Source organism: Ornithodoros turicata, chromosome 3 (assembly GCF_037126465.1).
Source record: "Ornithodoros turicata isolate Travis chromosome 3, ASM3712646v1, whole genome shotgun sequence".
Classification (NCBI taxonomy): domain Eukaryota; kingdom Metazoa; phylum Arthropoda; class Arachnida; order Ixodida; family Argasidae; genus Ornithodoros; species Ornithodoros turicata.
Window position 1 is genome coordinate 23014695 of NC_088203.1, and position 14402 is coordinate 23029096.

Sequence of the window (14402 nt, forward strand, 5' to 3'; positions counted from 1 at the left end):
TCCCTCGTCCTAAAAATAGTGTCAGAGTGCGGACGGGGCAGATGGTGAATGCACTCTATGTGTCAGTGGACTCGGCTGAATTTCACTGAATCTGCTTCCTGTACACTAATCGCAGTCCCTATGACAACGTGTGCCAATGTTACCATGCATTCAGTCCAGCGTACAGCCACTGCAACAGCTGACACACAAAAGTTTCGTCACGGAAATTGCACATGGCAGAGAGTAGTTGCGCTTGGATGACTTTGGAAGGAAAAGCTGTGTGATTGACAGGTTGCTCCTAGAGTTGCAACAGGAAATGCCAGTGGAGCAATTGGCCGTGCAACTTTTGCAACTCGAGTTGCGCAACCAGAGCCTCTCCGTTCACATGGTGCAGCCTCGCTGCACGCAACTAAAGTTGCATCATGTGCATCGAACCTAAGTCTACATAACATGGGTAAGCTCAAAATTACAATTTAATTTTTTTACACATACATACACACAAAAAGTTCCATGCTTGGAAAGACAATTGAACCTACCTGCATTTGGCATTAGGCTTAAGGCGACACTCTTCATCACAGCACGGGTCGCTGTCTTCACTGCCGATAAGCCCTGCATCACACTGTTCACCTTCTTCCACAAGTGAATTTCCGCAGAATGATTCCTCAGGTTCTGCCAGAAGGGAACATCAAATGAGTGCCCAACAGAATGTCGAAGGAATGTCTTGCACAGAAGTAATAAATAAAAAGCACTTGAACAGCAACATGTGCACTTGCATAATAATTAGAACCTGAAGTTTTAAGGCTTTACCCGATTCTTCTCCGAATTCGCACTCCAAATTTGCACTCCGAATTGAAGGTTGCCTCTTTAGGGTGAAACCCGATTTTTACCCGGTAAATTGCCCTCACTGGAATGTCTGTAAGAATGCACTACTTACTTGATTAGCAGCAAATGCAGTTACATCACCGTTTGTACCAAACTACTACAGTTAGTTCGAGTAACTGAGCCAGATTTCTTTACGAATTTAGCATACTGGAAGTTTTCTCACCCGAATTTGCATGAATTTAGTGCACATGTTTAGTTGCCCAATTTTTACACCCTGAACTTAGAAAAAAATATTTCAGGCTCTATCAATAATGTATAAAAATGCCACTACAATCTGAAAATCTGCTTTATTAGACTCCACCTGCTGTGGTTATTTCACAGCCAACACATCACCGTAGGGTGACAATGCACAGAGGAATCACAGAAGGATGCAAGCACTCTTTTCTCAAGGCATGGTAATGACGACCCGATGTTCAAAATTCGAAAATGATGACTAGTTCACTCTGTGCTACAAAATATAACAAAACAGACTTACTGGAGAAACACTTGCTAGCCTTTGCCAGCAAGACGGCTCGTATTGACCTCACGCTGCACGGTGAAAATTTCTAGGGAGGACAAAGGTTCACACAATTTAAATTCACTGCATCAGCACAAAAGCAAGAGAAGTGCTTCTCCCGTACTGTTAAAAGTGTTCTTCCGCTATGCCCAATGTCAGAATGTACAGTCACTTTTGTTTCCTTTGCCTACCCCTCTCTGTACACAAATTCTACTGTCCTTCACAAGAGGAAAATGCAGCTAACCTTCCTAAGAAATTATCAACTCTGGTATTACTTCAAGGTGCTGCTGATGTATATGAAAGCTGCTCTTGGTTGCGCAGCTGGTGCTAGCACTGCATGTTCAGGACAGGCACTCACATCTCGTGATCACCTAAAGTGTAAGAAGTGCCATTCTTCTATTTCTTTTTATGTATGAAAATCTGAAGGGATTGGACGCGATTGGGTTGCTGGCCCATGCCCGCCTGTTCTCTGATTGACAGTTTGAGTGACAAAAGTTACAGTTTTCGTGTCGCTCGGATTTTCAGGATGCCAACCTATTGCAGATTTTAGAGACGTATTAACGTTAGAAACGGGAAAATCCAACAGAGATGTACTGTCGTCCCAATTGAGACGAAAAACCTGCACAAATCCGTTCCCTTTTCCACTGTGAAGCGTTCAGACACTGTAAGATCACTCAAACCGAAAAGATCCTTGTTTCTTCAATAACGCTGCTCTGCAAAGTCTGAAAGCTTCTAGTACAAACCAAAGAACATGTCTTATGCGAGTGCTTACCTTGTTGTTGGGATCGTAACCATTCACTGAGTATGTATACATCAAATAAGATCCTCCCCTTTGTGAGTCAGGGGAGCATTCCAAAAGGTCTGGGTCATGCTCGCTTCCCCAGTTGTGACCTGATATGTACAAACATATTCTCAGAATGACTGGTCTTAGAAAATCGGCTGTGTTCCGAAGAGAGTGGGATGCATGCAATATTTTGAAACAAACCAAAAAGTGCTTACCAAATTCTGTTTCATGTGTCAGCAACAGGGAGAGAACAGAAAAAAAGGTAAGATTAGTTCTAAAAAATGTTAAGCAGCTCCGAATTTCAAAGTAACAGCAGAGAGGATTAAAATCAAGGGCATGATTTGTAGGAAGCTTGAGAGTGACACATACTGCCATCCATGCAGACATCTGTGTGGTCACTGTTTCACAGTACAACAATGATCATTATTCATGATGATTAAGGGTGCTAAAACCTGAGCCCACAAAAGTTCTGCTGAAAGCGACAGTCCTGGACTCGTTACAACTACAAAATGGCCGTTGTACAGTTCTTCATGATACGCAAAGTTGGGGTGCAAATCATTTCAATGAAATTCATTGCCAATTCAATGCATCACAATTCAATGGACTGCAACCAGCCAATCTCCTTCGATGCCGATTTTCACCACATTTTTTTACCATGTGGAGCATTGGAGCCACAAACTACAGGGTGTTCCACGAAGGTCCACCAGCTGAATAATTCGTAAACAGGTGGCGCCATCGCAGAACTTTCTTTTTGGTAAAGTGACAAAGCTTTCAATCCCATACCATGTGCCGTGACGAGGTCAGCTTCCCTGGTTATCACACGCTGACCATAATGATTGCGAGATGTGCTCAATCCGGAGTTGAGATATAAAGTGTATCCATTTTTAACGTAACCTGCAATATATGATTCCATTGAGTATATGCCACAAGAAAAATGTTTTGCAATCTCAAAATGCAGCACACATAGAACATGTTAGCCCATATCAATATTAGCACTCATTAGCAGCTCTGCAGGGCATTCAAGCAAGAAGCAATTCAAAGCCAAAGCACAGTACTCTGGGAAATTGAAGAAATGTCACTTGGAACTGAACAAGCAACATTAGGAAAGCACGTAAATAAACCTACAGGAAGGTATGCCGGATTCCTGCTTCACCGTGCAACTAGTGTGAACTCAACACATTTTCTTGCACATATATATCATTACTGACTGGAAATAAGCACGATATAAATGAAAGATAAAGCACAATTAAACATTTTATCACAAGCTTTCGTAAATGAGCCCTTCGGTCATGACTGACCCGTAAGCTTTAATCTGCCTTGCTCCAGTTACCTGGAAATAAGCATGGCAGAAATGCTGCTCGATGAAAAGCAGAAGACAAGTAATTTTGATGGAGTTAAGAGTCAGTAAGTAAGTAAGCACAAGTCAGACGGAGCATGGTCAGTACTGTTCAAGCTACTGAGAGTCGTGTAATGCATGCATAGCAAGAGCTTCTCACTTTGAATCGATTATATTTATTTTGAACATGCGATATTTCAAGTGAAACTCATGTAATGAAACACACATAGGCATACCGGGACTACAGATGCCGCCTACAGAGTTCCTACGTGGAGAACCCACATAGGCGAGGCCCAAGATGCCCCCTTCAAACTTTTGATCAGTGAATAAGTGAGCCAGGCAGAACCAGCGGTGATTCAAGCTGCGAGAGAATACCTGCGAAAGCCAGGGGAAGAAGGGCATAGAAAGAGAGGAAAAGGATTTATAGGCATTTTATAAAACATCTCAGCAGCAAGCCCATGAGTGATAGCATTGTAAGAAATCTAAACTCTCAAAAGTAGGCCCCACTGAAGGCACTATGAAAAGTGTTCCGATGTTCTAAAGAGCAATTTTCTTGCATCGGTGCCAAGCGTTGGATGAGACAGGTTGAAGAAAGATGTTTACACGAGTCCCATGAACACTCCGCTGTAGAGCGCAGCGTGGAAACTGCGAGCTGGTGTACCGTACAAAGGGTATAGACATTTCCTCGAGTTCGAGGAGGACAATGTGAGAAGGACACTTGTGTCGTCCTTCCTGTATCTATGTTCCTCAAACTCACGAAAGTGTTATCTTTCAATAGTTGGAACGCTTCAGTGAACTGTTATCATGCTGGTATTCGTCAAATTGGTGAGAGAGCCAGGAAAGAGGTGTGACCACGCTCGAAGGTCAGAAGGAGAACCAACGTTTATTCGAGGTTGCAGTGAGGGTGGATGTGTCGTGGCACAAGCCGAGTACAACAGGCGTCTCCTGTACTGCACCAAATGGACCTCTTTCACAACACTTCTGCGCATGCTCTGTGACCATGGCGGTGCAGAAGGTTCCTTACATAATCAGTAGATGGCGCCAGCTGTAGGATGCCTCAGTATACTTACGCAACCTGCGCCCTCTTTGGAAAGGGGGCGGAATTATTGAGGCGCCCTATAGCCGGCTGTGCTTTGGCACGCACCGAGCGTGTTTCGCAGGACAGCCGCTAAGACACGACGCGAGTGTGAAAAAGGTCCATTAATGCTCCACACTGCCAGCAAACTTTGAGCCTGTGTTACATGTGTCACATCTATTAACATCTGACTGCCCACACCACTGTGCCAGGTTTTTCTTTAGCAAAGGTGGTAAAGGAGCATGGAAAGGCTCAGGGGAACAAAAAAAGAAAAAAAGCGAAAGACACGTCAAGAGGAGTAGAGTAGAAATTAGCATTACAACCCCTGGGACGCACATTCGCACACAAAGTATTAGTGCAGCGCGCAATCCTGGTGTGCAATGGAGCTTTCAATAGACGACCCTCTGTTGTCAAGTGCGACTAGCACCTTCCAGCGGCGTCTCGATGTATTTCACCGGTGTGAGTGGTAGTGGGCCGGCATTTTTCCGGTTGCGCGGTATTTCGGCACTTCTTTCTCCCTTGCACAAAGCAGTAATTGCATCAATACTGGCTCTACCGAGAGCTTATATGAACGGCATACTAAAATTTTGAAATTTTGCGCGGTTTGAATATTCTATTGAACGTTTCCACGCAATCTGCGCACCCCCTACTTTGCCGACTTTTTGGGGAGAAAAAGCGTGCAAATCATTCGAGTTAATACGAGGGTCAGAAAAGCTTGTTCCGTCAGCTTCCTGTTCGCAATGTCATCTCAGTCACACGATAGTGAGCTGAGCGCATTCTTTGTTCCTCCTTTCTTTTTGTGGTTCTATTTTGCAGCACCCGTCCCGCATCTGATACGGAGGTGGTGGCGAAAGGGCTTGCTGTCGTTGGTCTCGCAGAGGTGGGCAACGTCACGACTGACGCCCTGGGGGAATGTGCATCCTGGGCCGACTTCTAAGGGAACTGTGCCGACTGTGCTCTGAACGCGTCTGAGGAAAACCCGGGAAAAACCCCACACAGCGCAGCCGGCACCGGGATTCGAACGTGAGTACCTCCCAGTCTCGACATGACATGGCCGACACACAAACTGCTGAGCCACGGGATCTGGTATCTGATACGAAGCAGTCGAATGGATGCCTTGTTCCGACGTGGTAGCAGACGGTTCTCGGCAGCCAATGAAAGTGCTCGGTTGATCACGTCACAACACACTAAAAGGGGATGGGAGAGTTTGCCATTGCTGAGCACATTCTTGTAAACTATTTTTCTCAGGAAATGCGTGCTTCCTGAAGGAAATATTTAGTGTTCCTGAACCTGAAGGGAGCATGTTTATACTGAGCAAAAAAATAAATAAAAAATTTCTTCCTCCTAGGGGCCATCCATGCTCCTTTAAAGCAACAGCTGTAGTTGCTTGATCAAGAGAGTGGGGACGGTCTACAGAAATCTGAATCCAAAGTGCGCTAAGCGATTATAACCACATTGCTGATAGCTCCTCCACATCTTTGAAAACAGTGCAGTTAGCATCTTTCTTGCAGTATACAGTCAAACTCCTTTACAACGAAACTCGAGGGACAGCAAAAAAATTTGCAGTAAAGGTATTTTCGTTAAAAAGGATGTCCATTATTGGACCTATAGGGCTCCAGTGGGACCGCACAAAAATTTGCTGTAGTGGTATTTTCGTTAAAAAGGTGTTCGCTATAAAGGAGTTTGACTGTACATGCATAATGCTATATTAATTTAATTCAAGTTTTACATAGCACTGCACAGTTTGAATGCCTATTCGGTGATGTACTCATATGAAACATACTTAAGGCCTGACTTTTTCGGGTTAAATTTTCCAGCGAAATCGCGGGGAGGGGGGGGGGGAATATTGGGTTATATTATGCTTCAATAATTCGGGTGTAATTGGGTTGAATGGAACTTGATTCAACTTAATTCTGGTTGAATCGGGTTGGATCAGGCGTAAATCTTTAGTTTACTCGGCATGATGCACATGACACACCAATAGATACAGCGTATCAATATTTAGTCCATGCGTCTAAGAGGCAGCAGGATGTCCGTTCTGACAGTTTGTGTTAGCATATTTATGCAGTTACAGCACAGTTTCCAAAGTTGGGTGTTAGTTGTGATGACTTTGGATTCGCCTGGTCCAGCAGTTTTCGGGGAAATACCGGGTTAAACCCTGTTTTTCGTCATTTGAATTGGGAGGTAAATATCGGGCATAATCAGGTATAACCCTAAAAAGTCAGGTCCTAAACATACTGCACTTCAGTAGCACAGGTACTTGTCAATATGTTGCCAGGCCTTCACGAATGTCACAAAATCACTGGCACAGGTGGCAGCATGTTGAAAAGGGGTTCGGTGCTCAGCTTTCCTCCACGCTCTGGTTCGTCCAGCATGTGCAGCTGGCACATACATGGTTGCACTGATGCTGTCATGCAAATGGCTATGTTTATGCTTTTACGGTGTAACGTGAGGTAGCGGCCTCAGTAAAGGGAGTTCGTCAACTCTCTGGTGGTAATTCGAGATTTTCAGTGTGTCTTTTCGAGAACCCAATGCAATTTTCTGCAGGTTTCAAGGGTTATCAGCACAGAAAGGGCCAGCTCTAAGATCGTTTCAAAAGCACCACCCCAGTACAGGTATCCTTGGCAGGTAATGAAAGGAGTGGTCAAAAAGTACCTTAAATCATTAATTGATAAGCGCTTGGTACATGTACCTGCAAACAGGTGTTGCCTCATCTAGGCTACATAAGTGGCAGTCCGTGTGATATAACACAGGTTGGAAAGCTTTTGCTCCAGAGGTCACATCAATTTTTGATTTCAGGTGCTAACATAAAGGTCACGCAAAGAACAAAACAAAAAAAAAGAAGAAACAAGATGAGGAGAGAGAGACCTGTGTACTATCTGCTGAGACGCACACCATGTATTCACACGAGCAACATTCCCCAGAGTACTCCTGTGGAAGATGTGTAAAACGCTGTTACATTCTGCTGCTATGTCAGCGCTCAACGTCATGTCTTTTCGTGCGCTTCTAGCCACGGGGAACATCCTGTGGCTCAGCCACAAGATATTCCGTAGCAGATGACAGGACCTCTGGTGTCGTCTGCTACGTACAGAGTATGGCACACCGATGTACAGGTGCCGTGCAAATGCTCAACCGAAGATGCAATTGAACTCCTGCCCCATAAGCAGTTCTTGTTTTTTCTTCCACTGGAATAGTCCGTGCGATGTTGCTCATGTGCGTACAGGGATACATGTGGACAGGGACAAAGAACAAGAAAGGTGCCCCCAAACATGATTTGCTCGTGGTATTTGGTCACAGGTAACAGGTACACCAGAATAACGCCAGTGCAGCAGGACACACACGACGAAAAATGAAAGAATTTGTGAGTGCAAGACAACCACAAGAGCAGCAAAAGCGAAAAGATATACGTGACACATGCTCAATGTTGAAGCTCAGCAAGCAATAATGTTATATAGCAGTCGTTTTGAAAACCAAGGTTCTAGAGAACTGTTAAGCAGATGCAGAAAACACCAGGAGCAGTACTTTTATTGAAAATGCAGCATTTCAGAACGCTGCTCCATCGGCAGAGACGTGCGCAGTGGTACCAGAGCCGGATGAGTTTCAGTAGCCACAATGCCATTTTTTACGCGTCTATTACATCCTTTGCTGTGAAACTTGAAATGTGGGTTTCCAGGTGTGGGCATGCATTATGTATAATAGTAATACTGTAATACCTTTTTGTATTTTGCATTTCGTATCATAATACAAGCTTGAAACAAGTACTTGCATTAGTATTACACTACTCAAAAATGTGTGTTACTGGTATATTACTGTATTACCTATACGACAGTAAGATGCCTCGGGCTTCACCCTGACCCTCTGTATGACTCCTCTCTCACGGATAACAAAGGCAACCTGTGCCAAGCCGTGCTGTGCAAGCTGTGCTCAAGCCAGATCCATGTCATTACATACTTGCACTGTTCCAATTTTTCCCACTGGCTTTGTCAGTATTATGCTAGGTGACTAAGGGGCTGTTCATACTCCGTCATAACCTCGACAACCGTGCATGCACAATGAGGATGACTCCCGTTGGCTGCTGTGGGAGTATCTATACTTGGGTGGCACAAGCACGCTGCATGACGCTGGTCAACGTTGCACAAACTACGCCGTTTGACGTTGGAGTATAAGAATTCACAAAGCATATGTTTGATACCATTTTTAGTTCTGAAGGACGCTATGGTGTTTGGTGACATATCAGACATGTAGGTTGATATCGATTATCGGACATTTATCGGCTTATTAATTGAAATATGAGACATGTAACATTCACAGTCTCTCTCTCTCTGTCAGGCCTGCAATGCTTATGCTAAGTTGCCCATGGGTACTGTACTAGAGAAGCCAGGAAATTCATAACCCCAGTGGTATGTATACAGGCTATGGTAAACAGGCTATGTCATATTAATACCTAGTTTTTTTAATTATTTCAGAGTTAACACGAACTCTCACTTATCTCAAGCCGTTCACAAGCAAACCTGATAACTATACTTACTCAGTAACAAAAACATTACTTTCTTGTAAAACACTTCTTTTTACACGCCTGTTCTCCCACTTCTGGAAGTTTTTGTACTTTGCTCCTGAGTAAAGACAAGTCTCATTTTTCATTTTGCATAACATGTCCGTAATATGTAAATAAATATAGTAGTATGAAAGAGGGGAATAGAGGAATGACGACAGACGATGAACCACTGCCGGGCAGTGGTTCACCGTCTGTCGCCATACTGTCTTCATCGTGGATTCGTCTGGGGTCCCTCACTGCTATTCCTCCCTTAGAGTGTCCTACTAACAAGCCCAAGTCCTTATTCTCTATATTACTCAATAATTAATAGATATCTGTATTGCCTATAATGTTTATGCCCCATATTTATGGGTCCAGCCTTTCAGTGCTTTCATTTTGCAAAACTTGCGGTTGGGGGTGCTTACTGAAGTTTTCCATTTCTGGAAAATTTTGTGTTTCTGGAGGTTTCAAGGAACAGAAACTCTGAAGGACTCCTAACTTTTGAAATCTCCGGAAAACACCCCCTGAGCTGTGCCAAATGAAAATATATCATCATAATTTGTTGGTTTACCGAACAGTCGAAACCCGAACTATGCTGTGTATGATAATCTGTTTTTTGTGTTGTCCGCCACATCAAAGTTTGGCAGTTTTTCTTTTGTGCTTCAACCACATTTCTGCAACATGACTTAAATAACTGAAATGAAATAGGTTGTGCACAAGAAAAAAGGCACTACAAACCACTGCTATATAAGATTAAAACTAATGCACTGCGGGATTTGCCACCCATATGAGCACATCATAAGCACCTAACAGAGGCTGAGGAAAAGTGAAGGGAAAAGTGTCCAACACCTCTGCTACAGATACCACCAGGGGCGTGAGGATTGACAGAAGCCACGTAGCCCAGGCCAAGCACATTGCCATCACCTTTGAAAGCCTGGTCAGTGAGCAGGTGGCACAGGCACACCTGAGGCATACAATTGCGGGAAAACACCTGGAACACAGACATGCAACTACATGCACGTGCAACTGGCATGGACAAAAACACAAAATCACGGTACCGTAAAACACAAAGTGGAAGATCCAGCAATCCGGTGGATGTAAATGGAACAAAAGCCTCAGGTCAAGGAGCCAGCGATATTTCGAACAGAGACTGCCCTACTGGACACCATCCTCATCATGCGAGGTGTATTTAAAGAGTTGTGGACCTGAGGCTTTTGCTTCAATGTAAAACACAAAGAGAACTATGTTGACAAGATTCAAGCCAACGTGTGCTACATGCATTCTTCCTATATGCGAGATGTTGAAGGTAGTACTGTAATTTCACGCATATAAGACACACCACAGATAAGCCGCAGGACCCGCTTTTAGGAACGTTATGAAAATTTTCCGGCAGATGAGCCGCAATCGCAGATAAGCCCCAGGCAATACGACACGACTGACTTGTGCGGTAAACTGGCGGTGCAGATATAAAACCGATCAATTAACACGGATATCGCTTATTCGACCCTTCTTGCGGGTCTTTCGACAAAGGAGACCGTAGAGAAGGCCATAAACCTTGTGGTCCACATTCCCGGGTCGGCACAGTGTGCAACAAAGGAGGTCAGTTCTAGTGTTCGACTACGATCGGATTGTGCCCTTGTTGATAGTGAATGACCACGGTATTCAAACACTTGCCCGAGCTTCACAAAACCTCATCTTTAGCTCCTGCATGAGGGGATCATAAACGGAGGACAAATAGGTTGTGACAAATAGCTCTCTTTGCTGATATTATGATTGACTTTTCCAACGGCTTACTGAGAACGACAAGTTGCAGGACCCCAAAGGATTCTGGGTAGATAGATTCGGGTTTAACCCAAATTCTTGACAATTTGTTCGAGGGGAGGAATGATCGTGAAAAGTCGGGTCTAACCTGAAAACGAATAACCCAGGAATGTTGTGTAGTTACGTAGACATTAAGTCAAAAGACAGCCAATTATCAAATTGTGCTGGACTAGAACAGTGCAAAGTAAACATTGCGGAAGTCATAGAAAACTTACCTAAGTGACACTGCTAAACAGACTTGGTAGATTTTGAAAACCAAGCTTCTGAGAGCCTCATTAGGCGGTAACTGCATTCGTGGTGATGCATGTCACCTTGTTACATTATCTTACTACCTCAGCACGTTTGCTCAAGAATGTACCGTATTTACTCGCATAATTTGCGCACTTTTTCTCCCCCCCCAAAAAAAGTCGAAAAATTTGGGATGAGCAAATTGCACGGGAACATTCGTTACGGTATTCAAACGCCACAAATTTTTGAAAATTTAGTATGCTGATCATATACAGGGTGTCCCAGAAAACGTGTCATTGAATTATAATAAAAAAACTACACCACCTAGAGTCATGCGGTCAATGGCATTTGTTCTTACTGGGTTTTTGCCACCTCCTCATGTGAATGTCGTGTAACGTAAGTTTAATTATGTAAATTTTGGCGAACTGAAGTCGGAAATTTGCCAAGCAAAGGTCACTTTTTTACCCCACCAATGCGAAGAGCGTGTCTAATTTAGTCAAATTAATGATAATTGACAGGGATATTCAGGAACTATCCCATCAGTAAAAATAGCCGAACATCATGCTGTACGGAGTTCGCACAGAATAGCGCACGATGAATTTTTCAGCGCAATCTTTGTCAGTCCGACGAAAGGAGGTTGGAAACCCAGCCCTCCCCGACATCGCAGAAAGAGATAAAACAGGCACGGCTTATCACGTCCGACTTTCGCTGGGATAATGCTTTCCCTCTCCCAATTTTAGGAACTGTTACTTTTTCTTTTATCACTCTGTGGGCTGGCTTCGGAACCTCCTTTCGTCGCACTGCGAGCGATTGCGCTCAAAAAGTCATCGCGCGCTATGGTCCGGTGCTCCGAAAAGCATGATATTCGGCTATTTTTTCCGATGGGATAGCTCGTGAGCATCACTGTGAATTATCATGAATCTGAGTGAATTCGGCACGCTCTTCATATTGGTGGGGTAAAAAAGTGACCTTTACTTGGCAAATTTCCGAGTTCAGTTCGCAAATATTTACATAATTAAACTTGGAGTACATGACATTCACATTAGGAGGTGGCAAAAACCTAATAAGAACAAATGCTGTTGACCGCATGATTCTAGGTGGCGTAGTTTTTTATTATAATTCAATGACACGTTTTCTGGGACATCCTGTATAGGCTCTCAGTAGAGCCGATATTGACGTTATCACTGCATTGCGCAAGTGCGAAAGAAGTACCTACCAGATACCGCGCAACCACCGATGGCCGTGAGGCAAAGTGCCGGCCCTCTACTGGAAGACACCGCTAGTTTGTCAAGCGTTTCTTCCCGCGTTTTATAGTTTGAGTAACAGTGTCGCGTCAGTGGACTATCATCCGATTGCGTGTGCGCAGATCAAACAAAAGCACTGCAATAATTTCTGTGGTATGCTATAAGCATTGTTGGTACATACTGACGGTGTTGCAAAAAGCAATCGCCACGGTCGCTCAGACGGGCGTGCCAGGTATCCATGCGGGAAAACGTGGGTGTGCAAATTATGCCGCAAAATATGCCAGTGAATACAGTAACTGCACAAGCACTCTCATGGCGAGGTACCTGCCATGTGAGGTAGTCACACTCACACATTTGCCCAATTTTTTGCGCATGCGTACTGAATTTGTGTTCGCCACATTCTTGCAGCCGACCGTTTCGGAATAGGTTGCGTTTTGCGGTCGTGACGTGCAATGTCATGCTTCCCACTATAGCGGGTGTTTCAGTTAAATCCCCGGGCTAAATAATTCGCGAACCGGTGCACCAATCGAATAACTTTCTTTTTTACAAGTATCTGTCCAATACCGCCGACAAGATGCGCACCGCGTGAACGAGCGGGAGGCGCTCATTATTTACATAAAAATTCAAATGAGTTTTGTGAAAAAAGCTCACTTCTAAAGCAGGGCTCCGTCGGCATTAAAATGGGTACAGTGAACCCTCGTTAATATGACCACCACAGTTCCCGAAGATTTTGGTCATAAAGCAAATTGTCATATTAATGAGAAACTCGCAATCTGCTGACCTCAGAGACCGCTTTGTTCCGGCCATTCCTAGTTGCACAGTGTGACCTGGTCTCGTGGTTACTGCTGTTTTAAGCACTACAGTGCTTTGGCAGTCCGAAAAGCGCTATGAGTAATTCCGAGGTCAACAACATCAGGAGTCATCCCAAACCATGGCGCCCCACATGTGTCACCCTTTGCCTGGGACTACTCTGCGGGTCATGTGACGTGGTCATAATAACGAAAACATAATACCTGTGTTTGACCCTACTTGTGACAAAAATCTCAGTCATAGTCAGATAAGCGGATTGTCATACTAACGAGATGGATTTATATGGCGGCGGAACTGTTCCCAAGAAAAACGGTCATAAAGTGAGTATGTCATATTATCGGGTGTCATATTAGCGAGGGTTCACTGTACTACCTTTTTTGGGACATTCAGTGGACACCTTTTAGAGAAAAATCTGCAACCGAAACCGGTCATTTGTTGCAGTAGTCAATTGGCTTCGGTTTACGTATTTTTGGCGTGGCTGGTCGCGGTGAAGCGCAATAGGACGCTCTTTCACTCCCATGTCCACCAATGAATTACGTCCTTACACCAATAAATTACACCAATGAATTACATCCTTTTGCGCTTCGCTGCGACCAGCCGCGACAAAAATACGTAAACCGAAACCAATTCATTACTGCAACAAATGACCCGCTTCGGTGGCAGATTTTTCTCTAAAAGGTGTCCACTGAAGGTCCCAAAAGAGGTAGTACCCATTTTAGTGCCGACGGAGCCCTGCTTTAGAAGTGAGCTTTTTTTCACGAAAATCATTTGAATTTTTATTTAAATAATGAGTGCCTCCCGCTCATTCACGCAGTGCGCATCTTGTAGGCAGTACTGGACAGATACTTGTAAAAAAGAAAGTTATTGGATTGGTGCACCGGTTCGCAAATTATTTAGCCCGGGGATTTAACTGAAACACCCGGTATATGTCACTCATACTGTCACTCAACATGGGCCAGACACTGTGACAGCTCTGAAACAAGACAGCTCCTCACCTCAAGCAGGTCCCGCACGTTCCACGGCATGTTGGCCATGTTGTAGTGCACCTCGTTGCGTAGTACGGGTGTTGCTTCTGTGTGAACCATCACTTCCTGAATAACAAATCCCATTCCCCGGAATCCCGGCTGTCGGTCGCTGTCCTTCCATTCTGTGTCCAGGAATATCTTGTTGACCCGATCTATCAGCGTTATCTGCATTTATTACGGGATAATCC

The 14402-nt window shown here is 44.3% G+C and overlaps 1 protein-coding gene across 1 annotated transcript in view; it reads right to left on the minus strand.

The window, feature by feature from the left end:
- LOC135388294 (ADAM 17-like protease) overlaps nucleotides 1-14402 on the minus strand; it is a 37729-nt gene that overhangs the window by 14844 nt on the left and 8483 nt on the right. Inside the window, exons 6-12 of the mRNA XM_064617752.1 lie at nucleotides 14185-14379; nucleotides 3714-3852; nucleotides 2925-3035; nucleotides 2357-2362; nucleotides 2130-2248; nucleotides 1337-1406; nucleotides 516-648 (exon numbers count right to left, since the gene is read on the minus strand). Of these exons, the coding sequence (XP_064473822.1) occupies nucleotides 516-648; nucleotides 1337-1406; nucleotides 2130-2248; nucleotides 2357-2362; nucleotides 2925-3035; nucleotides 3714-3852; nucleotides 14185-14379 (773 nt within the window). The remainder of the gene's footprint in view (nucleotides 1-515; nucleotides 649-1336; nucleotides 1407-2129; nucleotides 2249-2356; nucleotides 2363-2924; nucleotides 3036-3713; nucleotides 3853-14184; nucleotides 14380-14402) is intronic.